General features: G+C 49.5%; 1 protein-coding gene across 3 annotated transcripts; it reads left to right on the top strand.

Annotated features, from left to right (window-relative positions):
* The first annotated feature begins 1,149 nt into the window (after positions 1-1,149).
* On the top strand, positions 1,150-23,598 carry EDN3 (endothelin 3). 3 transcript variants are annotated; one of them, XM_081290243.1, is made up of 5 exons: positions 1,150-1,518; positions 2,028-2,310; positions 18,481-18,657; positions 19,647-19,738; positions 22,015-23,598. In XM_081290243.1, the coding sequence occupies exons 1-5, from the start codon at positions 1,458-1,460 to the stop codon at positions 22,017-22,019; spliced, it is 618 nt and encodes a 205-aa protein (XP_081146369.1). In that variant the 5' UTR covers positions 1,150-1,457; the 3' UTR covers positions 22,020-23,598. The 3 variants fall into 3 exon arrangements, with proteins under 3 accessions (XP_081146369.1, XP_081146370.1, XP_081146368.1); XM_081290242.1 differs by having other exon boundaries at positions 1,152-1,518; positions 19,661-19,738; XM_081290244.1 differs by lacking the exon at positions 19,647-19,738.
* Positions 23,599-27,818: the final 4,220 nt, after the last annotated feature.

The raw sequence follows: 27,818 nt of genomic DNA on the forward strand, positions 1-27,818 counted from the left end.
CTTCCTCCCCACAGCCCACCAGGTAGATCAGCCATGGCAGAACTGGCCAAGTTCTTCTTAGGGTAATTAACTTGCTTACATCAAGAAGTTCACTCCAGCTGAGTGTTAGCCACCCCCATTATGGCATATTGTTGTCCTCACCCAAATGAACAAATGCTCAGTTGGAGTTCTTCAAGGCTGGGACTCCAATCTTCTCACCTGTTCCCAGTGGCTGGCTTTGGCGGTCGGCTGCCAGGTTGTTTCTCTCCGTGCAGGTTGCTCCGTGCAGGTTGCTCTCTCTGGAGGGCTGGTTTGGCTTCCTCATGGCCTGATGCAGAGCTCAGAGTCAGTGTGTGGAGGCAACAGCCAGCTGGGTAGAATTCATAGTGCCTTCTAGGACTTGGCTTAGGTTACCTCTTCTGGGTTAGAGCTTTTAGGAGCCGGTCACTGGGGCTAGTGGGTGAGCAGGGCTGATATTCAACTCCACTGGCTATCAGAGGAGGGTCAAAAGATTTGCAACCGCAGGTGCCCTAGAAATGAGAGGCCCTGGGGTCCCCGATGAGAGTACTTCGATGGAGCTGGGGCGAGCCTCTGGTAGTGAGCATTGGCAGTTAGGAAGGAAGCAAAGGGCTTCCCTGGGCCACTCATGCTGGGTGGACATTTGCTGAATGAGGGAGCATGGCCTGTGCAGGGGTGGTGAGCAGTGCGGCTCCCTGGGACCACGAACCGCTACCTAACCGCGAGTCTTTGCGACTTTGCTCCTGGACCACAGCCCCACCTACCACTCTGAACTGTAGGGTGCCAGCTGCAGTGACTCGGTGCCCATGAGTCACGAGTGTAAAGTACACCCAGCCCCTTGGCAAGTCCACCCTGTGCAAGGGTAGGGTGTCATTAGGTGAACATTGAGAAATGTTTCCCTTAGACCCTGAGATAAAAGATAACACCCTTTATGCGCAGCCTTTTTATCATCTTATTGCTCTTGGGGTGGGGGGCTGCTATCTGGGGCTGCGGGTCTTGGGACAGCAAGCTGGCGGGGAGTGCGAGTACAAACTTATGCGCGCGGTGGCCTTCCGGCAGCTGTCCCGGCCCCCACCCCACCCACCGGATCGCGCCCCGCCCCCGCCCCTCTCTGATTTGGGTGCGTCTAGGGCCGCTGAGCTCCAAGCGGACTCCCCCAGTGCCTACGAGGCGACCCCCGGTGCGCCCGGGTTCAAAGGCCCCTCGCCGCAGCTCCAGCCCCCTCCGGGGGGCGGGGAGGCGAAAGGGGTGGTGCGGAGCCAGAAAAGCCCGAGCCCACAGTCGCCAGTCTTGCGCAGGGATGGGCAGCGTACTCTGAAAGTTCGTGACCGCAGCAGCCAACTGTTGGCCGGAGCCTGGGACGCAGACAGTGATCCGCCCAACTTGAAAGCGGTGCCCAGCCCCAGTACCCTTTCTCGGCCTCAGGCGGCCCTCCTCCAGGCAAGGTGCTCCGGTGTCTGATGGGGTTCATGGAGCCCGGGCTGTGGCTCCTTTTCGGGCTCACAGTGACCTCAGCCACAGGTAAGCAGGCGGGGCTGAGCGTCTCTCCTGGCGGGAGCGCACACAATAGGAGCAGGGCGGGGGTGGGGGGTGGGGGGTGGGGGAGTAGGGGGTTCTGTGTTGCAGAGAGCTAACTGCATCCCTGGAGGTGACTGGGAGCAAGCAGGCTGGAGGGCAGAAGCGGCAAGCAAGGACTACCCCACAGGCTCCGGAGAATTAGTCAATTTTTCATGAAGTTGGGAACTTTTCAGAAAGTTTGCAAACTAATCAGACACTGTACAAAATGTTTGCAAAGTTTTCAGAAAGTGTAAAATGCGTGCAAGTTTTCAACCAGTGCAAATAGCTTGCAGATTTTGCAGAGTGAAAATAGCTTGCAAGTTTTTCATTATGCAACAACTTGCAAACTTTTCAGAAACTGTGCATATAGCTTTGCAAACTTTTCAGAACTTTTCGTGTAGCTTGGAGACCAGAGAAAGTGCAACTAACCTCTGTACCTGTAGCTCAGGAGCCCCTCAATCTGCCTCTTGCAGGATTCACTCCTTGCCTTCAGCCTGGGGGCTCTGGCAGGACTGGTGTGCCCCAGCTGACCCCTGCAACCAGATCTGAGGGTGACTGTGAAGAGACTGTGGCTGACCCTGGTGAAGGGACAAATCCTGGAAGTCCTGGGCAGAAGCAGGGGCCCGGTTGGTCTGGAGAGCAGGCAGAGGGTAGCTCTGTGCACCACCGCCCCCGGCGCTGCACGTGCTTCACCTACAAGGACAAGGAGTGTGTCTACTATTGCCACCTGGACATCATCTGGATCAACACTCCAGAGTGAGTTGCCCTGAGGTGGGGGAGCACAGTCTGGCCCAGCTCACATTGCACATCCCCAGGAGGACCTGTCTCACCACAGTCTGGCCCCAGAGGCTGCCCTGGCACAGTCCTAAGCTCCTCCTGAGGTCCCTAGGTCAGACATCCTTTCTGAGGGTCTGGCCGGTAGAAACCTAATATAAGGTTTGTGATCCCATGGAAGGCCAGCATCTTTCCCCAGGGAAATGAGTGAGCCAGGGGGATTAGATACCTGAGAAGTCTCTCTGAACCAAAGAACCCCCTCAAAGTTTATTTCCTGCCTCAGGGGCTAAAGGGGCTTATCCCTGCTCCTGAACCCACCAGGCTCCAAGGGGTTTAAAATTCCTAGAGAGCTGCCTGATGCTCACTGGGGAGGGTGGGGATGGGGGGATGGTGGTTGCTTGGAAGAACCTGCCCCTCCAGGTAGAATGGGTTACTTTCCTCCCCTGCCCTCCTGGATGCCAAGGGAGGCTGGATGCAGGACTACCGACTTCTGGGCCATGGGTCTTTCACAGGTTAGCTCATGTCTCAGAGGGCCTCCTTTTCTCAGTCTTGAAGAACTCTTAGCTAGCACCCAGCAGAGTGGGACCACTCTACAGGGAGGTGCGCCCTTCCCCAGGTAAAGGGAGGATTTGATGTCTCCCTCATTCTCTCACTGAACACAGCATTTGGAAGCCCCTGATGTAGATACCATTATGCAAACAGTAGAAAGATCTTGACCTTGACTTTACTCTGGCCACCACCTCCTGGACATGGCTCTCCGAATCTCTAGAATCTGGGCCTTGGACTAGATTCTGCTAAAGCCCATTCCTCTGGTGTTCTTGGGGTCTCAGGGGCTTTTTCTTGCACCCTACTGGGGATTCCTGGCTGAGAACTTGGACATGGTTGTGAATACAGACCCTTGGCAACAACGATGACTTTGCACTAAGTTTGAAGGCATCTCCATTCCTGTGCCTCATGGTTTCCTTTATTCCCAAGCCCATTAGCCCTGGAGCCCTCTAGGTGGTATTTTGAGGGGCTCACTTACACACCTGGACACTTCAAGGATGGAGTGCAAGTGTGGGTAATCTTGAGTATTCCAGTGGCATTCAACCAAGTAACAAGTCTTCTAACCCCATCCAGGTAGGCCTGAGAATCACCCCACTAAGCCAGAATGGCAGGTAGGGCTGGCTCCACTGGTGAGCTACCTGGATGCTGGCACAGGCCAGAGCTTAGAAGGGCCCCTCCCCATCTGAGGCTCTGCTGTGGCTCTCACAGTGTTCTCCATCCTTTTGGACCAAGGGATGCACATTGGCCTTTGATTCTGATTCTCACAGATTCTGTGACTGATAAGCTGATGCAGCTGAGAGCATGATTCACTTGTCTGGCTGTGTCTGCTGAGGTTCCTGTACGAATCGGACCATCAGCCCACAATAGGGAGATGGGAGGATAACAGAGATGCGTGTCTAGCTGTCATTGATCACCTTCTATTCTCAGACAGTATCAGGGTCCCCTTTTCTTAGAGCCTCCATAACCCTGACACTTGTCTTTTCTGATTGTTATCTGATTGGTGTCATAGTCCAACCGGATTAGCTTCACAGAATCAAAAGCACTGAGTGGTGGGTGGTGGGACTGAGTCCTGGTTTGGCTGGAATCCCAAACCATGAATCTAGAAGGAGAAAGAAGAAAGTTAGTAGAGAGAGAGGCAGAGCAGGGGAGAGCACTTGGAGCCCACATAGTTCTTTCCCGTTGTTTAAGCCCAATTCCTTGAGCACGTTTGAGAGGCTCCATAAACACCTCATGCTGTTAGAAATCCTGTCTCAGAATTTCAAATTGTCCTGTATAGCCTGAAACCAGCCTTGGATCCTTGACTTTTATCAAGACAGGCAACTTGGTAACTTTCTCCCCAAGTTTGATTTACCTCTTCTCTGCTCCCCTTCCTCTGATTCATTCTAAACATCGGGAGAGAGGGTTACAGCCAGTGTCCTCGTGTCCCCTGAGCTGTCCAGGAAACAAAATGACAGTAGCCAGACATAAGCACGCTTTGAAATGAGACAAAATGAAATGTTGGAGGGAAGATGTTCCCGTGGGCTTTCCTCCTCCTGCCTTTTCTTCTTTGCTTCTTCCCTCCCCACTCCCTTCTTGAAACCCTGTTGATGTGTAGACAGGTCCATTTGCTGTATCTCAGTCAAGACTGCAATTTGAGAAACCCGGATCCAGTGATGGGGGTCATTGGCCTCGAGGGATGTTGAAGAATCTGAAAAATCACTGGAAGGTGCTGAAAGCAGGGGCCTGCACTCAATGGGGTCTTTCCCAGAGTTGCTGTCCCAGCCGTGCCTCTCCAGGGTCCCCGTCCCGATTCCCAAGCAGACATCTGGGTCTCACCTTCCAGACTTCTCTGCCAGGATGTGGCCTGTCCCCCATCCCTGCAGCTGCTCTGGAGCCAGGAGGAGCCTTGACTCTTGGCCTAACCAAGAGCCTCGAATGGTGGGTGCCTTTGCCTTTGGTGCCCTCGCTCCGGCCCCTTGGATTACATGGGATAGAGCTTAGTCCCGCTGTGTTTTTGGAGGACATTTGAGAGATCTTCAGAGAGGGATCATTCAATGAGTGTGGTCATCTGTGCCATCGAGGCCCTGAAGCCCTGGCAGGAGTGTGTTGAGAATTACCCATTCTGCATCTCCCTGTGGAGAGTTAACTCTAGGTTGGGCTCAGAGACTCTTGAGAACCTTCCAGACAAAAGAGCTGAGCCCCCCTGGTTCTCCCATTTCCTGCCATGGCCTGGGTGTGGTCAGCCCTTTCCGTCAGCACCCAGCATGTTGCGGAACTCAGTTAATGCTGGCTGGCTTTGGCTGAGCCCTGCCCACGGCTGTTCTTTCTGCTTGCCCTGCTGCTCTGGTTTTGGTCTACAGCACTCTCTCCCCCATGAGCTTTCCCCATCCAGGGCATGTGGCTCTGTTCAGAGAGCCTGCCTATCACTCAGTGGTGTGTGGGAACGTGTGTTTTTCTGAGGTGCATTTCCCATAACTTCCATCCTATTCTCCCCCAATACCCGTGACCCCAAAGAGGAAGCAAATTTGTCCCTTGGCAACTGCACTTTGTGGCCCTACAGAGGCAGCTGAGATCACAGCTAAACAATGGGGACAGTGTCATTTTTATAAGATTTTGCTTGGCCATGTTAGAAACCCTAAGTCCCTACAATTCCCAAATAGTCCCTACCACGGCCTACAAAAATAAAACCAAAAATTTTAACTGGAGAAAAACACATACCATCTTATTGTCATGGAGCATCTGTGTGAAATAAGATTATATGGGCAGAAGTGGTGAGCAAATCATGTGCTTAGTGTGTGCTTCTGTCTGTGGGGCTGGCCTCTGTGAGTGTACTTGAAAGCATGAACATCTTGCCAGGGAGCGCAGAACTGTATCAGGCAGGTCCTTCAGAAAGACAGAACTGACAAGATGTGTGTGTGTATGCACACACACACAGAGACAGAAAATTGTCCTCTGTGGACAGGAGACAAGCAGTTCTGAATTCTGCAGGACAGAAGCTGGAAATTCTAGCAGGAGCTGATGCAGTGGTGTTGGGATGAAAGGCAACTGGAGGCAGAATTTGCTCTTCGGGGCCCCTGATCTTTGCTCTGAAGGCCTTCAACTGATTGGATGAGTCTCACCTACATATGAAGGGTGATCTACTTTGCTTAATCTACTGATTTTAGTATTCATGATGTTTGAAAAAGACTTTCATGTGCCAGGCGTGGTGGCATACACCTGTAATCCCAGTGGCTCAGAAGGCTTGTGGCAGGAGATTGTTGGTTCTAGCCAGCCTTAGCAACTTGGCAAGGTCCTAAGCAACTTGGCAAGACCCTGTTTCTAAATAAAATATACAAATGGCTGAGGATGTGGCTCAGTGGTTAAGTGCCCCATGGTGCAATCCCCACTCTCAAAACAACAACAGCGACAACAAAAAACACAAAAAAGAAAAAGACGTTCACAGTAACATCTTGATTGGTGTTTTATCAAACATTGGACATCATAGCCTAGCCAAGTTGACACATAAAATTAACCATCATAGGGACATAGATCTTCACCATGCCCTATAGCAGCCAACCCCTCTGAGCCTCTAAAGAGTAAAAGCCAGTCAATCAAATGATGACTGAGGTTCAGAACACCCAGCACAGAACCTGCTGTGTGCATTGAAGATAGGGGCCATCGGAGTCCCTCTGTGGACACACAAGGAAAGCACTGTGATGCTGTGATAGTGACCGTGTTTTCCAAACAAAAATCTGAGCCACCTGGCTGGCAAATAGGAATGCGTTTGTGAAAAAAAGCAGGGCAGGGTGTTCAAAATCATGGCTTTGGTGGAAACATGGGATCTGTAACCTCCATTGCAGTCCTGACTCCAGTATCCAGGAGCTCTGCCCTTGAGACCCGGCTGTGATGGTGGCCTTGGGGTGGGAGGTGCCATCAACTCTCTGCATCCCCTTTGTAAGATACAGACACCAGTACAGCTATAGGACAGTGATCCTCAGGTCTCCTTGAGTTCTTTGGCCTGGTCATTTCCTCTAGGATGTCCAGCCCGGCTGCCCTAGCTGCTCTGAAGCGAGCCACATTTACTCAATCTGGCAGGAGCAACATTTGTTTTGCATTGGTTTCCTCCCCAAAGCAGTCAAGAGTAGAATAATAAAACTCATAATTAACAAAACATTTGGATTTACATTTTATGTATTCTACCACAAAAAGGCAACATCACCACAAATTCTAGCCTTGCCTTCTGTGTTCTTTGAAAAAGGCATTTTAACACATTTCCAAGAAATGACATTGCAAATTTTAGAACTTCTTAGTGGTGTGGGTGGACTGGGACCCCAGCATCTTGCATACTGGATCCCAATAAAAGTAATCCTGTCAGGCTGGGGTTGTGGCTCAGTGGTAGAGTGCTTGCCTAGCACTTGTGAGGCACTGGGTTCAATCCTTAGCGCTACATAAAGATAAATAAATAGAAAAAGGTATTGTGTTCATCTACAGTTAAAAATATTTTTTAAAAAATCATCCTGTCTTGTGTGCCAGGCCTGGTAGGATCACTGCAGGAGATGCAGCTCTTTGAAGCAGAGGGACCAGTCTTTGTGGCCATCACAGTTTTGGGAAAGTGTCATGAGTGATCTGATTCTGATAATAGTGGTGATGTGGGTGTTGAGCACACAACAGTGATCTTCAGGACAATCCTTTGGCAGTAGGCTGGTGTCTTGCCCAGTTTGCAAGGGGCTGAGTCCCTTGCCCACTGCTACAGAGCCTGAGCCTGGCAGTCTGACTCTGACATCCAACCTCTCAGTGGCTCCTGCGGACCTTTCTCCAGCCTGGGCCTTGCTGCTGTCCTAGGTGATCCCCTCATCCATGCATGCATCATGTTTTTATGGGGTGCTTTGTTGGGGTAGCATTGGGCTGGGCTCTGGGACCAAAGATGGATCAAAGACACAATCTTCCATCCTTGACCGCTTTGGGTGGTTTTGTTCTTTATGATAGTGATAGTTAATATATTTAGATGCATTTATATTTATAAATAATAGCATCATTTCTCCTTTGCAAGATTATCTTTATGGATCTGAGAGAGAAGGTGGTCTCAAGCCCAAGCCTTTGGTCCAACATGTGTCTTGAGGTGTATCCTGGAGATGCAGTGTTGACTGACTGAGTTGGGTGACTCCCCTTGTCTCAGCCTTCCTGGTGGCTCTCATGGATAAGAGTGTGCCTGTCCAGCACACTGGGAAGCTGGTCCCAATGGCAAGATGCTGGGATACAGAGGGTGCTTGTCTGAGGGAGATGTGGGAGGAGAGGAACTCAAGGCCTACCTGCTCCATTCCTGGGGTGGGATTTTACTTTTCATGACTGTTTCTCAGGCCCTAGCCTGTGCTCTTGCTGCCTTGTGCTGTCCCTAATGCTGAGCAGGAATGGGAGATGAGTCTGCTCAAATCACACTGACCCTGACCCTTTGGTTCAAAGATTCATGGTGTTTAGAGAGAAGGGGGCCTTGGGCCCCTCATCCAGATTCTGGCAGTGGGTGCAGACCCGTCGTCATGGGTCAGAGCATAGACTCTGGGTTCAGATCTGGTGTGGAGTCCTAGGTCTGTCACTTAGGAGCCTCAGTCTCTCTGCTTGTATAGCAGGGGGATTGGTGGTCTCCTATGAGTGAAGGTATGACGGTGACACCATAAAGTACCCAGAGAGCGGTGACAACAGTGCTTTCAATCTGGTCAACATTCAAGGTCTGCAAGATGCTGGCTATGACGATGCAGCACAACCCCAGGTGGCAGTGGCCCTCTGGGTCAAGCTGGTCCTCCTACCCATCCCATTCTGCACTTGGAGGGCACCAACCAGCAGAATATTCTCTCTCAAATGCTGCCAAAGCCAGCGTCAGAAGGCCACCCAGCCAGTCCTCTTGGAGTGCTCCAGAGCAAGCCTGTACCCTGTCATCAGGCTACTCTGAGGCCTGGCACACAGTGGAGTGGCATTCCATTAGCTTAAGCCTTGCAGACCCAGGAGAGGGCCACCTGGCTGCCTCTGTTGCTGATAAGCAGCCTGATAAAGGCCCCTGAGGCCAAAGGTTGCTCCAGGTGGGATGGATCAGTCCTGCCATTCCCGCTCCTCCTCTGCGACTTCCTACTGCTTCTCTTTGGCCTTGGTAAGTAATTGGAAGTTTGAGGAATGGGACATGGTATTCCCTGAGTTTATTGGTTCAGGCACCCCTTGCCAAATCCAGGGGGGTATGGGGAGTGAAGGGGTAATTCAGGCAGTGGAGACGACCTGAACAGTATTCTCTGTTTAAATCCTGTGGGCACATCTTCAGAGGGGCTGTCCTGTCTTCTCACGTGGGGTGAGCCTAGCAGAGTAAATAGGGGGCTCCCATTTGCAGCTGAGGACCCCACGGGGTCCTGGGACCCTTATATCCTCTCTTGCCTATCGTTGCTTGAAGTGGGAGCCACGGCCAAGGAGTCACCAGGAAGTGTCCCCAGGAAATGCTGTGAACAGAGGGTTATGAGAAATGATTCTGTGATGCACTTTTGGAAGATGGTGTTGGCCTGAAGCCCGCCATGCTAAGCCCAAGGTCCCGTCGGATGGTGAGTCTGCTCACTTTTGACTTTGCTGGTTAGTTTGTACTCCTGTACCTATGTCTGTCTCCTCCTTGGAAATCTAGCACACTTCTGGATCTTGGTTTTGAGTTCAAGTAGGATAGTTCTTAGAACATTTGATAGCAAGGTGCTTTAAAATGTGAGGGCCTTGGGGCTAAACTTCAGAGATTGTTGGAAAGGTCAGACCTCACAAGGTGACCCTTCTGTTGGATTCCCACAGATCGAAAGCTCCAGAGTGAGCATGAGATGTGTGAGAGCAAAGAGAGGCTTGGCTGGAATGCAGCTGACCCCCACTTGAGGCGGGAAGGCAGTTTGCATTGAAGCAAGAGAGCTTGGTAGGGAAAAGGTTGTGACCCTGCGTGACCCTGCCAGAGCGTTTGGATTTCTGCTAGATGAAAGGGATTTTGCAGTTAGGAACTTGGCCTTAAATCTGAAGGCAGATGAAAGTCCCCTGACATCTCTGGTGTGGTTTATTCCTGCAAAATTTAAAACAAAGGAAGCAGGGAGGCAAACAATGCTTCCCTTAAGGAGGCTCTGCAGCGTGGCTGCAACCACCTGGCTTCAAAATCCAGCTCTCCCTCCTGCGTGGACCTGCAGAGTCTCAGTTCCTCCAGCCCATCTCAGACTCCAGTGGACAGGGGAATGCAGCAGCTCTGCTTCACATAAGGAAATGACCTGTTCTCATTCCATGTCACATTTTGGTGGAAAACAGAGAGTTTCTGAAGACGAGAAACACAGACATGCACACACAAAGGCCCAGGCACACATGCATATCTGAGCCCACATTTTTGCCCCCTTCGGGATAGAAATCAGTTGTACTTAGAAGAAAAATAAATGCAGAGGATGACTGGGGACAGTGGACAAGGGCCACAGTGTGGAAGGAATGCTTGGTCTGACATAGTTTGGGGTGCTTCTACAGCCCGCTTGCCAGGAGCAAAAAGGCAGAGGGGGCATCTGGTTATGCCCTCTGCTGCCCTTGCTTGGAGACTTGAAGCCAAGTACTTCTACAGAACTCGGCATTTCTCTGAAGTGGAAGCCGAGGCCTAGATTTCTTTTTTGTTCTTCTCAGGAGACTCAGTGGGAGGCCCTAACACACAGTGACTCTGGAATATGGCAGCCTGATCCCCAGCCCAGTAAGTTAAAAACCAGAACAGATTTGCTTCATGAAAATTAGTAAGAATCATGCAGAGACAGAGGTGGCTCACGGGTAGACATGGGGATTTTGCCCCACAGCCTAGGAGGTGTGGCATAGCTTGGCCAAAAGTCAGAAGCACGTAATTGACAAAGCAGAGGCCTGTGCATCTTTTCTGGATTTTTATTAATCTGCTCTCCATGTGTTTTGTAGTATCAAGAATAGGGATTGGTGAGCAAGGGACTCTGGGACAAACTCTCAGAAGTCCCCAAAGCCTCTTTGGGAAAATAAGAACACTGTAGTACAGTATTTCCAAAATTCCAAAATGACTGCAAAGAATAATCTTCAGAATCTCAACATTTATAATAAGACCTTGAGCTTCACCCTAATCCTAACCCTGACTTCTTGGAGAGAGAAGCTGCTGTATCGGAGTGGCCAAGACGGTCTTGCACACAATCAGACAGCAGAGGAGAATATGTTGCTCCCCTTCTGACGGCAAGAGCAAGTCTGAGCACCAAGACTTTTTACCCTGACCATGGAATCTCCTGACAACTCACCAGCCTGGCCTCTCTTGCTTCTTGCCTATTACTTATAGGGATATGTGATTGGGTCTGTATTTCTTTTTTATCCCTTTAAATACTCCGTCCTTACAAAAATACCTGCTCCCTGTTTTACCCGTCTGTTTCCACTGCTGGCAGCTATTTTGAGGCCCATCTGTCTGCAGCTTTGCATAAAGTTATAATGAGCCTGGGCTGGCCAAGTGGGCGCTCATGTCTACATGCAACCTGGAACTCCTCAGGGTCACAGGGGGCTGGAAAGAGAAACTCGAGCCCAGCTTGTTGCTGCATTTGGACAGTGCAGATGGAGGAGCCAGCCAGACTGGAGGAGCCCTCTGATGGTTTTGTTTCTGCCTGTTGGAGTTTGTTTCTCTATTGCTTTTCCTTTGAGCTGTCACTCTTGGAGATGTCTCAGAACAAGACAAAACCAGGTGTTTTTCTGTTCTTTCCTTCTGCCCCTGGTGCTCCTCCAAACATTCCTTCATGTGTGTGCCCACACTCAGGAGGACTGTGTTCCACTGAGCCTGAGGACTGTGAATTCTGTGGCTTTGGGGTTATTTTAGAGCCCAGCCATATGGTAATTATCCAAAGAAGAGTGTAAACAGTTTGGGCAGGTCAAGCTGCCGTTCTCTTGCTGGAGTGAAGGTATAGGTCCTTCTGCAGTGGCGATGCTGGTGATGGTGAGGGTGGTTGGAATTCTCCAGGTGGAATTCAGAGCTGGGTGGAGCCCTTGAAGGACCCGTCAACCCTGTCACCGGCCTACCCAGGACTTCCAGAGAGCAAGTCTTCAGTTTGGACAGGAGCTGGTGCTGCCTGCTGAGGGTGGCCTCTGGTTTTGCCCTGTGGTTCACCCATTGGTGGGGGTCTTCTCTGTTCATTGCTGGGTGCATGGGGTGGCACCAGTTATTACCAGACACAGTTCCTCCACTCCCAGGAGTCTAGAGACTGTGCTCCTTGCAGGAAAACTTTCGAATATGGGTCAATTGAGGGTGGAAAGGTAGAAATCCACTCAATCAGCCAAGAACTCCGAGATGGGGTGGCCTAGAAATGGTGGCAAATTTAGACCCAAGTTTTTTCTTCACTTAACAGATAATGTATTACTGAGATGCTAGGACGTTGCTGGGTGCCCACCATGAGCAGACATTTAGGTGCAGAGGCGAACAAGGCAGCACCAGTCCCTGATTCCGGCTGGACAAATCCCTGCACTGATGGCCCCAGAGGATGGTGCCAAGGCCGGGCCCCACAGGGCCACACCCACGGCACACCCTGGAGATTTTCCTGGAAGGAGCATGAGCTCTAAGTCGTTCAGAGTGGAGGGACTGTGTTGGCAATGACTGGTACTGCCATTCACAGGAACGGTGGCCTTGAGCTCTACGTCTGAAGTCGAAGGGCCAGTGTTCAACAGTCCCTTTGAAAACATATATGATTCTATTAAAACATTCCCAAATGGTCAAGTCCTGAATATTCCCAGAGTTTTTGAAGGGGTGAGGGGCGGAATGCCTTTTTGAAAAGTAATCCCTTGACCCACAGCACGTTGCTCACAGCTTCCAAGATTTCAGAATATTCTAGAATTCTTGGCTCCTTCCGAGGCTGTGGGAGATACACTCTCCCCATTGGGGGTGGCCGGGTGAGCATTGGCTTCTTCCACCTTCAGCTGTGAGAGTTTCTGTGGTGGCAGTAAAGCTGTGGACAGCCAGCATGCCACCCTGATGCGCGACCCTGCATGTGTGCCTTCTGCCTGTACACTGAGGCCACCAAGGAGATGGTTTCCTGGCCCGGTTCCTTTCCTGGAAGTTGGAGGGGGGCCTGATGCCTCACAGAAGGCCTGGCTCAGAGAACACAAGCATTTGATGAGGGGAAAGGAGTAGGCTCGGTGGAGGACAGGACGTCTGAGGTGGCCCACCAAGGCTCTGGGAGCTGGACTCAGTGCATCTTGGGATGGAGGACAGCCTGAGCCATAGTGGACATTTCACAGTGGGCACAGTTGGAAGGAGAGGGCTGCAGCCAGCTTGGCTTTCTGGATTTTGTCCTGACTCTGTACATGCCCTTTTTGGTATTGTTTTCAGTAAAGAAAATCTCTGCAGACCTGAGACCATGGTTGCCTCCTCATGAACGTGGGGTCCAGGGGCAGTTAGAACTCACTGGTCACAAGCAACAGACACCTCATCTGGCTAGTAACCCATGAAAAAGGCTTAATGGAAAGATACAGGATGCCCTCAGACTGGAAGGAAGAAGCTCAGGCTCAGGGAGGAGGGGTCCTGGGACAGGACTAGGGGCTTTAAGGGTTCAATCCAATGAATGAAGCTGAGTGGGGCCACCTGGCAAATAGTAATTTGAGTGTTTTCTGACCTTGAGTCTCTTTATTCAGGAATCTTGGGAGAGAAGGTCTGACTGGTCCAGCTTCGTCACCCGACCAGTCCTCAGGTGGTATTAGTGAGGGGATGAGGCAAGTTGGTGGTCAGTCTCAGGGACCTCACACAATGGGGTCTTCTTCCCAAAAGAAGAATGGGAGGCTGGATTCTAAGAGATGAAAATAACCAACATTGGCCTCAGCTGTAGAGAAGCCCTACTGTAAGTCTTTAAGAGCGGGGTCTTTAGCTCCTGAGCATTTTCTGACCCCCAGGCACTCAGGTGGGCACAGGGATCACAGGGCTGTAATTAAGCATCCACTGGCACTGACTGGTTATATTTCAGAGGTGGTGAATGAAGGTGACAAACACAGTCCTCCTTGCCCAGGAGGACTGAACTTGGGGAAGTTGGTGAGTGGTGTCTTCTAAGGAAGAACATTGATGAAATCTGCATTCAGGCATGGTTAGAAAGCATATTAGGATCTCTGAGTTGCTTCTCCAGGGGGTGGTGGGAGCTGGTGTCCAGTGACCTTGGTGCCTGGCAGCTGGAGTTTCTTCCTGACTCTCTGCCCCTGGCCAGTCAGTGGAACCTGCATTCTGCACACAGTGGCTCCTTATCACCTTGATTTTCCACTTAATAAGGAAAAATGTGCATCAGAAGAGGCAGATCATCAACCTGACCCGCATCTGAGCGTGAGGTGAACGTGCCCCACCTGCTGTACAGACAGTTAGCCAGAACTTGGGCTTTTAAAATTACAACTGCAATAACTGCATTTATAAAGAGAGGAGTAGCAATCTTGTCAACAGATCCTGTCACCTGTCTGACTTGCTTATGTGGTTGTTAACCGAGATGCCCATGAGGACTAGATACATGACAAAATGACTAGGGGAGGACTGGAGTAATCCATCAGGAGAGGTAGGGACAGGGACAGAATGGGGTCTTGCGTCAGGGGGCTCCAGGCGATTGCTGATGTGTTGGGATCTGGAGCTGGGTTCAGCATGGCTTCCAGTTATTCAAGATAAGTTAGAAAATGGTTGGCTGAAGCTGAGAAAATGCTAGCTTGCTAGGCTGTGTACGGGACAGAGCTGTGTGTGCACAGGGCCCTGGTCTGTCTGGTTCATGGTGATGTTCACCAGGACTACTCCAGTGAGCACGCTGAAACTTTCAGCAGATATTTGTTAAATTCCATTTAATGACAGTGGAAAGAAATGGAAACTGGCTTCTTTGAGAGGAATGACAGTTGGATACACTTTGTTAAGAATTTAAACTTTGGCAGATGAAACCCCCTTGCTACTTCCTACCTGGCCTTTGTGAACACCTGTGTCTGTTCTGAGAACTCCACGCACAGCAGCCAGTGTCCTGATCAGAGAGATGGAGATCCATAAGTCCTTTAGGAAAGAACAACACAGAGCTTACGAACAGAAAATGTTTTTGAAAAAGTCAATTTGCTTATTTAAAAACTTCTTGGAGAGACAAAGTGCTTTCCCTGTGCTACAGATGAAAGATGAATATGGGAGTTTAATAGCATTTGTATGTGATGTTTGGGGAAACTTGGCAAGTGAGGAGCACTGTGATTAATCACTCTGAAACCACCACTAATCAAATAATGAATGTTCCAAGCACATAAGCGGAGGGATAGTGTTGCACAAATACACAGGGCACTAGACATTGAATGCATGGGTGCACTGAGGGCCAGTAGTGTTTTCATTATGTCATCTGCTTACCTTTTTTATGGAGCTCTGTGTTATACCGGAAGCATTAATAGATAGAAGAGCTGCCTATCTCTTTAAAGAATTGTATTCTAAACCTCATTGCAAACAGCAGGCTAACTTAGCTGGATAAAGATGCTGGTCCCAAGATCTCAGCCAGTTTACCTTCGTCTTCATAGTTCCACCATTAGGTCTTCCCTGTTCCCTGTTCAGGAAATGGTGACAAATAGCAGCTCTCTACCTGAAAGGCAAGTGCATTAGACAGGCAGTGGTGAGTGATGGACCTGCCAGAAGGAGGTGTGGCAGAATGACCTTGCTGTGCCTTATGGCCTTTGGTTCCTTACTATCCTTCTTTATTACTTAGTCACACATCTCAAACACAGGCCTGGTAGATGGAATTTTTCTGCTTGATGAAACTCGTGATTTCCCAGGCCAAATAAATAACAATAATCCCTAACTTTCATGCACTGTCAAGCCTTTACTAAGTATTTTTCATGTAGTATCTCATTTTATTTGTCCAATAATCCTTTTGTGAATCAGGGAACTGTTGAGAGGGTGGAGTGATCATCACCTAAGTGCTTTACAACTTAATAATGGAATTACCAGGTAATCTCTTTGCACTCTGTGTACCTTTCATGTACCTGTACATACTGGCTTGACATTTTTCTTCTGTTTTCATACCCCAGTAGCATGTGAATTCCTGGAGACACAGACACAAGTGTGCCTTTCACACTGAAAATAACACTATGTGTGCAGTTGTTACTTAACAGATGGTGGAGATACTTTGTAATGATGTTCATGGTAATTGAACTCATTCAGGTGGAAAGAATCCAGTCTTGCCCAGACTAGAGTTGTGCCACAATTGGCTACCAGTTGCTCATTCAATAGTTTTTATTTGCCCAACCTTGTGGTAGGTCCCTGGCTGGCATAAAAGAAGTAAAAAACCTGCCTTGTCTTCTAGAGGAACTGGTAAGCAACTCTTAGACCTGGTTAAGGAACCTCCCTGACCTGGCTCTCAGAGTTAGAGGGCCACCTGGGATCTTCCTTTGGTCACACATCCACAATCTCATTGCAGAGAATCTGTGGAACTGAAAGCCATATACCCCTTCTTCCAGACCATGTCCCCAAGCCCATTTCTGGGGCCTGCGCCGGTATTTTCTAGGTTCTGACAGGACAGAACAGGGCTCAGGTCCACATTCCTATACCCATCGGGTGGTCAAGTAGCAGCTGCCTACAGGGTAGAGCATGGACAGAGCTTGGGGTACAGCCTGGGGTGTCTGTGTGGGAGTGGGTTGGGCTCTCTTGGTTTGGGGTGGAGTAGGAGGAAAGAAAAGCTGCCAGATCTCCTTGGGCTGCTGTATTTTAGCATGGGATCCAAGGAGTCCCCAGATTTTAAATCAAGGCTGGACTTCCAAGGTGTTTTACAGCCACATTTGTCCAGGTCAGGGGATAGAACTCTCATTTAAGAGCTTATCTGTGGATGGATGGGAGATGGGCCTCCAGTTTGAACTCATGTTCTAAACTTCAAGTGTTTGCTCCGGTGGGCCCCACGGAGATCTGGCCATCTCCTAAGAGCCTCCCAGATTGTGGGGAGGGGGGGTGGTGCTTCCCTGTAAACGTTCTTTGAAATTGCCAGGGTGTTTGCTCAGTAGAGCTTGGTCTAGGCTGCTGGGAAGTGCTAAGCACATCTCTATTAACAAACACCGAGTTGCTTTGTTTCCTTCCTTAAAACACTTCAGAGTGTTCTGCAGCCGCCAATGCATAATCAGCTGACAGCAATTTCAAAATTGCAGGTCTCGCTGTTGATGGGAAAATGGGAGCGTTGTTATTCCTCGTGTGCCGTTTTCACCAAGAAATGGGGGGTTGGATTTAATGTCAACACTTAGAGATTTAATGTGGTCCTGTTACTGGAAAAACATACCTTCAACCAGATCTGGACTCATGACAATGGCCACGTTGTTGTTTTCCTCCCCTCTCCACTTTTTACATTTCTGAGAAGAACAGGATTTGAGAGAAGGTTCAGCGCGGCTGGACCCTGCCCTCCTCCTCTGCTCAACAGCTGGGCGGCCTCGGTCAGCAGGGAGCCGCTGCTCTGCTATTTCTCAAGGCACTTGGGTGGGAAGGAGTTGGGGTGAGAACAGAAAAAGAATAGGGCTGGCGGAAGCCTCAGCCCTGGTCTCCAGCCTGCTCTGAGCATCTGGTCACAGTGGGGCAGCCTTGCTGTTTGGCCTCCCACCCTAAAAAGGCTCCATGGCCTGCGTTTTTAATAAAAAGAAATCCAATTAGGTTTCACTTTGAATATGCAGGGAGGATGTCAGGTCACCCTTTGAGGTGGACACATGGGGATGTGTCACCGGGCTCATAGAAACCAAGGTGGCTGCCCTTTGGGGACAGGCTTCTTGGAAAAGAGGCTTTGGCCACATTTGTTTCTTTGAGTCCCTGGTAGCTTGCCCCTGACCGTGGCCCATGGTGCTGATGAATTGCGCACATGTCTGAACTCCCCCCCCCCCCCTCAGCTGGAAGGCTTCTTTCTTCTCTAGGGGTGACGGTTTGGGTACACTGAACTCCAGAACCAGATTTAAATCTTTGTGGCTCTGAACGCCACCCCCCCTCATAAAGCTGACCCTGGACAGAGTGGTTGACAATTCCAGACGTCTTTGCTTCACAGTAAGACTCTGCCAAGGCCAGTTTCACTTTCAGCCGCCCTGTCAAGGCCATGGCAGTGCCTCTAGAAGGCAGGGAGCAGCCCTTCTGATGTTTGTCTCTCTGAGGACGAGTGTTCAGAGGCCAGGCTGTTCTTGTTCCTTTGTGGCCTGCTGTGCACACAGGAGAAGTCGTCAGTAGCTCAGCCACCAGGAGTGGCCCTGGGCAGCCACCAGGGCATTGCAGGAATGGAGATCTTACATTGGCTGGTGCCCAAGCCCAGCAGCAGGTGAAGGGCGCAGATGGGGACCAACACGTGGCTCAACCCTAAAGTCAGGCACAGAAGAAGAACCTGCAGGCGGGGAGCTCCAGCGTCTTAATCACTTCTCAGTCTTCCAGGCGAAGAGGTGGGGAGCAGAACACCTGCATGTTTGGTCTGGAAAGGACTGAAACCCCTCCATGAGGCCTCCTGCTCTCCCATGTGCCCGAGCTGTCCAGGGGCTGGGCTGCTGAGACCATTGGCCTTCCCTGGTCCTCTTGACTTTCTGTCCCCTTGGCCCTTCTTCCTGGGGGTTGGGACAGCCCAGAAGTTTCCCACCAGTAGGCCGCAGCTCATGCCCCACACCAGGGACCCCTGGCACACTCTCCTGACCCTCCTCTGTGCTTTGCAGACGAACTGTGCCCTATGGACTGTCCAACTACAGAGGAAGCTTCCGGGGCAAGAGATCCTTGGGATTGTCCCCAGGGAGTGTACAGCCCTCGCTGGGGATACATTCGCGCTGTGCTTGTGTGGGGATAGATGACAAGGCCTGCCTACGCTTCTGCACACAAACCCTGGACGTCAGCAGGTATGACTCCCTCCAGTAGCGCTCATTCCCAGGTGCAGGTCACTGAGGGATGAGGCCAAGCCAGGGGCTTCCTGAAGGTAGGTTGACTCAGCCCTGGCTGCTGTGGTCCTGGGACCAGGGAAAGAAGAGACTGAGTCCAGAGGCTGTGGGCACTCAGCTTCCAAAGGTCAGGTGGTGTGGCTTCCTCAGCACTCAGTGCCCTGAAGAACCAGGCCCTCAGGCCAGGGCTCAGTTGTCTGTCTTCTGGCCTGAGCAGCACTTTAGACAAATCAGAATAATTTTTCAACATAAAAGGTGGAAGAATTGACTGCCTGGCCCTGCATAGTTTTAGCTTCCTTTCAAACAGCACACATGGTGGCCTCAGGTCTCACTGCTCCACTTTCCAAGGGGTGTGAAGGATTCATTTGCCTGGGTTACGTGTTCGTTGTCTGGAGGCCCTTGAATTCGAGACCCTATGCTCTGCTCCATCCTCTTAGAGAAGCTCGTGCATTCATTCTAATGGAGTCAGTGAGCAGACCCCAGACTCTACCCAGGTATTCATGAAACAATTGCTCCTGTTAACAGTCTTTACTACTGTTTCTCTTCACTTTGGGCCAAGACTCAACCCAGCCACACATAGCAGCCCTTCAACAACCCTGCCCATAACTAGTGAGGGGTGTTGTGACTTATGTAAAAGCAGCCTGAACAGGGAGCCCCCAGGGCAGGGCAGGGACCAAGCAGTCGGGTCCCAGGATCTGCTCTCCAGAAAGCTTGATGTTGACTCCATTTCCTTCCCTTTTCTGAGTTTTTGAACATCCGATGAGTAGCAGGGCTGAGTGGATGCTGTACTTGGTTAGGCATCAGCCCGTGAAGCTCTCAGATTCCAGAAACCAAGCCTGAGATATGCTCCTTGCGGCACATGCTAAGGTCTTGTTGGCAGGAAGAGGAGGTCATCATTTGACACCAAGAAACCAGTCACTTGGAAATGCAGGTTGATTCATTCAAACCAGCCTTCTCCCCACAGAAATTCCAGGACAGCAGAAAACCCAGATGAAGAAGAGAAAGGGAGGGCCAGAGGGGCCCGCAGAGGCCTGCGTCAAAGGTGAAGATGGGGGTGCGGCCCTTCATGGAGGAGAGGGTGTGTTGGGGGATGGCCAGTGGGACCCCAGAACTTGGGGTGAGGGCTCTATCCACAGACTGCTGCAAACAGTGCAGCCAATCTAGCAGGTTCCAGAGAAGGGTGAAGGACGATAAGAAAGATAAGATTCATGGACTCAGATTTGAAGATGAAGCTGGGGTCAGGTGGAGTGCTGCTCTCTGATGGAGAAGCAGGTCTAAAGAATTACACCAGCAACCTTTATTTATCTATGTCTCATTAATCAAATTAAAGACTCTGCAAGCATTATTCTTTGTATTCATGAAAGTTACAGAGTTAGCAACATTATGCACTTATTCTACATTTGCAATGTGCAATGTTAGGAGCTTTGTGTAGCTCCCAAGAAAGTCCATTGTTACTGTTATGCAGGTAGGTTCAGAAGCAGCAGAGCTGGTGAAACATTGTGGTTATCTAGCAAGAAAGTTCCTTTATTCCCAGGAGCTGAGTGTCTGAGATCAAGGTCAAGGCTGATAAGACTCTAGCACAGTGCCTCCTCATGGAGGACATTACCATAGCAGCTAGGCATCCTGTACCTTTGCATAGAAACTTTCCCAGGCACCAAGTATGTCAGAGCCAGGAGGTCATCAGAGATCCCAATCTCAGACACTGCTCTTCCATTCTGTGGCATTGCTCTAATTCCATTCTGTGGCATCGCTCTCCACAAGAGACAACAGTGATTTTCCGTTGGTGACCTCTGGGGGCGGCCAGTCTGAAGCTGTGGACAGTCATTGTCCTTCAGGACCTTGGCCGCCTGTAGTCTTAAGAGCCAGCCTCTGCATCCCTCTCAACTCCAGGGCAGTGATATCCGGTGTGGGTTTCACTGGGCCTGAGAAAGTCAGCAGATCCTCAGGGATCCTGCAGGCTGGCCTGCTCAGGACAGTGTGTCCCTCTGCTTTTTTAGCAGCACGACTCCCCCCACCCCACCTCCAAAAAGCACGTCTCCTTTGCAGCAGCTGATCCTGGACAAAAGTAAAGTTCGGTTTGGCAGCAGCTCCAGATTCCCTAGTTCATTTTATTATTATTTTTTAGCTTGCTTGTCTTTTTTGTATGAGAAATCCTGAGGGTTTCCTGCAGCCAGACCAGGTTTATTTGTCATTCTATCAATCAGAAATCATTATTAATGACTTGACTGCACATCTGCAATGGATGGTAATTTATGTTCATAATGATAGCCTGGAGGTGGCTTCGGTGCCTACGGGGACTGATCAAGGAAAGTCAAGCCATGCTCAGGATACAGGAGACTCTCTAAATTGGTGGCAGATCACTTCCAGGGGCCCGGAGAGGGATCTGTCAGCATCCATAATAAAAATGGTGAGGGAGGAGGGGGGCGGAGGTGGCGGGGAGTCCCAGAAGAGTGAGTCAGACCCCAGCAGGCTCCCACTTGGCCTCTTTGTTCTTTATCCTGTCTCTCCCCCCCACTGACCCCAAACCAAAACTTCTCTCTGTGAGGATGAGTATAATTAAAATCACCCACCCGTGAAACCATGTATTCATTCACTCATGCCTTCATTCTGCAAAGGCTTATTGAGCACCTGCTGCAGGATGGGCACTGTTCTAGATGTGGGGGACAGAGCAAGGGGACCAAGGAGAGGGACTTCTTTAAGAAACTCAGATGTAGCAGGGAGTGTGGGTGAGAGGAGGGGTTGGAGAGTCAGCAGGGATAGGAGGTGTTGGGGCAGCTGCAAGTTGTGGTTGGTGGACAGGCACATGATCACCGACCAGGTGACTTGGGAACAGAAGGAAGTGAGGGGTGAGCCACAGGGCTGAGTGAGGGAGCTATGTTTTGGGCAGAGGGAACAGGAAGTGCAAAGGCCCTACAGACAGCCAATAAGAGAGCCCTGTAAGAAGCTTTCCTTGGGAAGAAAGGCAGTTACCAAGCCAAAGTCCTGTATTCTTGCAAGATTTGAGTTGGTGACGTTTATATCCATTCTCAGAGTAGTAGCTGCTGCCATCCTCATCTGGTGATCAGCCCAGATGGGACCAGGCCATAGGACCAGGCTATGGGAGGGCTCCTTGCAGCCAACCTGCGATACTATTCCCTCCACACCTTCCCACTCAGATTGCAGGCTGTGAAATGCCAAGAAGCCCTGGTGAGGGGGGCTGGTTCATGCCAGGGAACAGCTGGAGACGGGGCAGGAGGAAGTTACCTTTTCCAGCTTGAGAAAGCCCTTATTCTTTAGTAATACACCTCTGTTTTCTTTTTCCCCCTTTGCTCACGATAGGTTGAAGTCCAGGACAGACACAACACGGAGCCCTTAGGTGGCCGCCACGGATGCTTGCTCTCCGCGTGGACTTCCTCCCCACCTTCCCTGCCTGCTCACTATATCATCCTGCAAGGAGCCGTTGCTCTCCACAGTTAACATTTCCACCTCTTTAGGGACAAGGGGTGAATTTGTCTGGGGCAGAAAACCCACCCAAAGAGTCCCCAGTTGACAATACACCCTTACTTCAAGAATGCCCCAATCCAAGTAACCCCAGTTTCCCTAATGGGTAAAATGATCCCAGATGTGCCTGGGCCCAGACACCTGCGGCTCTTGTTTCAGGCAGGAAATTGTTTTTGGAGAGGCATGGCAAGCTGGAAAGTCACTCACTGGCTTTTGACATGACTCCTCTTGGAGAGTAAGTGGATGCCAGGCAGGCTCTTTGCAAGTATAAACATGTGTCCATCTTGTAGTAGATGTGCAAGGCCGGTGTGGCCAGGGCATGTCAACCTCTGAAGGCTGCAGGCTGAATTAGGAGGCGAGGAGTTGGGGTGAGCCTGGGCCAGAGTTACACAGTAGTTTGAAGCCTGTAGGACTGAGACAGAAATTTTTAGCCGTGCTTGGTACCCATCAAAGTATGTATCAAGAAAGAAAGAAAGGAAGGAAGGAATGAAGAAAAAAAGGAGGAGAGGAAGAAAGAAAGGAGCTCTGATGTTCGTGAGAAGAAAAGGAGAAATTGATGTCTGATGGTTTTGAACTCTGGGCTCCACAGAACTTATTCTTGGCCCATGGGCTGGAGTCATGTCCCTTTTAGACACTAGGCCCATAGCGGCAGAGTTCTCCAGCTTGGTTTGCAAGAAGCTGGCTGTGGAGTCAGCCCCAGCTCCAGGTTATTAGGAGGAGTATTTGCTTTCATGCATAAATGTGGATCTTTGGAGAATGGCTTCAAAATAAGCCATGAACACAAACTGCAAATTATGTAAATTCCTATTTATCTATATAATTGGCAACAACTGGGAATTGTAACGCCTGGTGGTTCAAGATCTCTGCAGCTGTGCCCTCTCTGCTGTGCTGGGCTCACAGTGAGAGAGGGGCTGTGATTCGGCCACGAAAAGCTGTATACTTGGGCAGGTGGGGAGGGCATCACTCCCAATGGGCCATAGAACAAGGAGAAGCCCCATGTGAGCAGGGGCAAGGGCACCTTCCAGGGAAGTCCAGATGGCTCATGGTGGAGTGCTGGCCTTGTCTGGACACGAGACTCTGGGGGAGCCTCCCTCTATCCCTTATTCTAGGAGTAAGGTGCATATCCATCATGAGAGAGTGCAGGAGACCAACTTACTGGAGGAATTCTGTACAGTTTAAGAGAAGCGATTATTTATTGGGGAACTATTCTCTCCTCCAGCTCTTTTATGGGATCTGTTAAAAGTAAAGTCACTGTACATATATAGATTTTAAATTGTGTTCTGAATCCAAACTCATATTCCTTAGAGCTTGAATTACGTTTTTAAGTGTGCATGTGCTGTCTGGCACTGTGCGAGATGGTATCTGGGAGAGGAATTCACTCATCGTACAAACACTCAGTAAATACTAACTGTCAAATGCATAATAAAAAAACCTAAAAGTTTGCTCTGATTTGTGGGTTTTTCCTTACTGTTGTTATATGCATGGTTACACATCAACTTTTCATGGACCTCTGGAGAGGCTGGGAGGGAATTATAGTTCGGGAAGTAGAATCCATCTAAAGTCAATTATGGACAAGATGAGGGGCTGCTTGGATATTAAGGAAGGAACGGAGTTTGGGGAATCATCCCAAGAAGATAAAACATTCGAGGCAGCCAGGAAGAAGGAGCCTTGGGGAGAGTGTTGGCGCCTTCCCCTGGTACCACTGTGCCTTCATAGTAATGGAGAGCTTTCTTCTCTGGCCCTGCAGGATGCCAGGGAGGGACACGAGAGTTCTTGCTCGGAGATCCTCAGAATTAGCTGGAGGTGACCTCTGTGGGCAATGTGTTTAAGCCTTCGAGATTATAAAACATCTCTGGGGGTTGGGCTGTTAGGAAGAAGTAGTTTTCTTCATTTTCCCTTCCTCTTTTTCTCTCTTCCTTTCCTCTCTGTCTCCCTGTCCCCCTTCCGGATCCAGACTTGAAGACCTTCAGTGGGAGAGGATGGGCCAATGACAAAGACCCAGACCAAGAGCAAAGAGGATCCTCTGTTCTGAGTAGTTTGATCACTATCTAATCTGAGAAAATTCAAGAGCCTCTTGTTTTAATTAAACTCACTTTGGAGAGTTTTGACTTTGATGAATGGAGAAACTTGGGTACTTATTTATTCAGCAGGATGTGGAGTATCACCCAGCAGGAGCCACGGTGTTCATCTGAGGTACTAACAGGGCCTAGAATCCTCCCACCGATTGAGATGCTGTGGAGGCCAAGAGCCAAGGAAGGCAGCCTAAAAGTTCCAGGAGCTGATGGGAGCAGCCTGAGCTCCAGAAGTGGTGGGCTTCCCTGGCATCTGGGTGGAGCAGTAGAGGGACAGTCCATAGAGTTGTGAGCAGGACCAGCTGCAAATATTTCAGGCCCCAGCTCAAAAAGATCAAGGATTTTAAGATGGCAGCAGCAGAGGAATAAACCAAGTGGGGCTCTTCTGAGCCTGCATCCCATTCATCAGCCCAGGTGACCAGTCAGGGAAGCTTAACAAAAAAGTTGTAGATTGTGGAATCCAGAGACCTGGCTTTGCCACCAACTCCTCTGGGAACTGGCTTTAGACACTCCTAGTCTTGGTTTCCTTATTTACAACATGGGTGTGATCCTGGTCTGGATACCTCACAGTTTTCTCAAGATGTTAAATCTCCACAGCTTCAAACTTTGCCCCAAGCCAGTTCTAGTTCCTATTCTTACTAAAAGTTTCTCGTGGAAGCACATGTTGGAGTTTAGAAAGTACTCCAAAGTAATGAAAGTACTTTCGATTATAGAAACCATTAGGATAGTCGATTCCCCACCCCGCCCTGAAAAACATAAATTCTCCAAATCCCCAAATTCATATCTGTAGCTTCTTAAGTATCCTAAAGCTCAAGAAAATCAAGTTACCTGCTATTCAGAACATTATCAATGCACTTGGGCCCTTCTGTTCTTGAACATGCAATTTCCTTTCTCTTTGCTGGCAGAATGCTCAGAATCATTGAGATCTGGGAGGTATTTAGTGCAGGGAAATTATAAAAATTAGTAGCTGTCAGGGCCATAGTAAAAGAACACAATCACCCTTCTGCTAGGTGAGCCTCCATCTTTCTGGCGCTCCAGAACGTTGTACTGCACAAATGACAAGAGCCAGGTGATAAACGGAAGAGGCAGAGTTATTAGGAATTCATGGTAGAGGAAAAGAATCCTGTGGGACTCAGTGAACATGAACTTGGAGCTCCTTTTTCTCTGCCTTCCTTTTCTTCTCTTCCTCCATGTTTACTTGGGCTGATATCCCTCGTGAAGCCATATAAATCCCTACTTATCTATGTGATTGGCAGGAGCCTCCAGGATCAAGTTTGGCTCTGAGCATCGGCTCAGCCTTCAGCACCACATGCAGGGCACTGGTACCATCTGTGAGGTACCATCACTGCCTGTTCACAAGCTTCCTTTTACTCTTATGAAGGGGTATTCTCAACAAGGGCTCGCTCTGCCTCACACTCTAATTTGAATTGCATAGCAAATGTCCCCTCTGGCCATCCTGGTTTTGAATATGTGCCTTCCCTGGAAAGGGGTAGAGACTCACACAGATCAGATCAGTGTCTAGTACATGCCCTGCTCAATAGTAGAGTTATCTTGCCAAAAGGAGGGTATTGGCCCAGTGTGGGACTGGGGAAAGACTTCTCAGGGAGGGGAGTAAGAGCTAGCCAAGCCAAGCTATGTGGGAAGGAAGCCCAGGTAAAGGGTGGAGCCTGCACAAAGACCTAGAGATGCAGCAGACCCCAAGGGGCAGAGGGAAGCCAGGGCATGGCTGGAGGACAGCAGGGACAGCAGTGAGGGGCATGGCCATGGCTGAGACACAAGAGCCCTAAGCTGACCCTGTGACCTTTGAACCACCTGAACAGGCTTGAGGTGGCTCCCTGTTTGCAATGGATGAGAACCAAAGGGTGGCCGACTGGTCTGTTGAAAAGGTTCTTTTTTCCTAGACATGCCCCTGGACCCAGGCTCTAGGCACCATCTCACACAGCAGGTGAGTGTGGTGTCGAGAGACCCATAGGCACCTGAGCCCTCCTTGCACATGAGTTCATCTCACCTTGTGTCTGTCGGGGCTGGCTCCCACACCACAGTTGTTAATCAAAAATAGGTTGAATGATGGACACACATGCCCAGATTGAGTCGGAAAAGTTTTTTATGTAAATAGTAAATATTTTGCTATTAAAGTATTTTATTATACTATGTTACTATGAGTGAACATTTCACTATTTTTGTATAAGTCAACACTTTTGACACTTTGCACAAAAAGGTGCCTATTGTAACTACCCTCCTTTTTTACTAGAGAACAGTCATTGTCAATGTACCTGATGGAAGTGGCCGTTTTCCATCCAGCCTGGCTTATCAATGGTCACTGGATAAGTCTGGCCAGTGCGCTGTCAATTGCCAGCCCCTGCCACAAGTATTCCCTGGGTAGTGCATTTTCTATACCTTTGTCTATCTGCAATTATTTTTACTTTGGAATTTGTCAGTGATAGTTTTGCTGGTGACAGAATTGAAAGTTAACAGCTGTTATCCTCCACTGTTTGAGAGGGTTATTGTGTTTTCCTCTGGCATCAGAAAACTTCTCCAAGAACAATTGCTCTGTCTTGGTGGATCATTTGTCTTTTCTTTTTGGTGACTTTTTTTTTCTTTCTCTCTTTATCCTTGATGCTCTGCAGTTTCAGTAGAAAGTGATTAGTCAGGGATTTTTATTTTTCCCTTCAATTTGTACCAATTAGAACAGCTGAGGGGACCCTCTCTTTTACTTCTTTTTTTAAAAAAACACTTTTTAATATTTTTGTTGTTGTTGTAGATGGACACAATACCTTTATTTTATTTTTCTGTGGTGCTGAGGATTGAACCCAGTGCCTCATGTGTGCCAGGCAAGCACTCTACCACTGAGCCACAACCCCAGCCCCTCTTTTTTACTTCTGAAAGACTTTTGTTCTTCTCACCCAGCATTCTACTCTGCCCGTCTCTGGCCTCCCCTAGTGCCTTTAGTTGAATGTCACTTAAAGTACATATTTTCTTCATTTCTCCTTTGCCTGTGTATTTTAATTTTGTTCCCCTCATTGTGAGTATGAGTTCAATATTGAAAATCCAGGCTGTTGTTTGGAGATATTTTAGGTTATCTGGGGAGCAAGTTTTCCCATAGAAAAGCTAGCCCTTGGTTGACCCATGAGTGGCCATTACTAGGAGCTTTTCATGTGCGAGGAGTGTCCAAGGAGCCCAGGTCACAGGTGAGGCACTCTCATTCACCAAAGCGTGTGCCCTCTTTCTAGTCTCTCAGTAGAACCCACGATCTCAGTGCTGACACAGGCCTTATGTTCAGATTATCCAGAGCACTGAGAGCCCTGGCCGCCCCCAGCATAGAGCGGGGATTGTCCTAACTGTACTGATAAATTATCTAATGCAGGGGACAGTGAGGAATTAAGGCTGGTAATACATTTATGAAGAAGATATTTTTAATTAAAATATTCAACAAGTAAAAACTTTACATGACTCAAAAGTTAAAACTACCAAAATCCTACATGTGGAAGTTTTATCCTCACACCAGCCCTGCCATCCTATTCACGTCTGTCCCCAGACAGTCACTTGTCTTGCTCTCTAGTCGATGTTTTC

The sequence above is a fragment of the Spermophilus citellus genome (genome assembly GCF_964194105.1).
Source record: "Spermophilus citellus genome assembly, chromosome: 4".
In the NCBI taxonomy this organism is placed as follows: domain Eukaryota; kingdom Metazoa; phylum Chordata; class Mammalia; order Rodentia; family Sciuridae; genus Spermophilus; species Spermophilus citellus.

Coding starts and splice junctions, on each gene's coding strand:
- EDN3 (XM_081290242.1), top strand. CDS start 1,458: ATGGGGTTCATGGAGCCCGGGCTGTGGCTCCTTTTCGGGCTCACAGTG. Junction 1,519..2,027: donor CACAGTGACCTCAGCCACAG/GTAAGCAGGCGG, acceptor TGCCTCTTGCAG/GATTCACTCCTTGCCTTCAG. Junction 2,311..18,480: donor ATCTGGATCAACACTCCAGA/GTGAGTTGCCCT, acceptor TGTGCTTTGCAG/ACGAACTGTGCCCTATGGAC.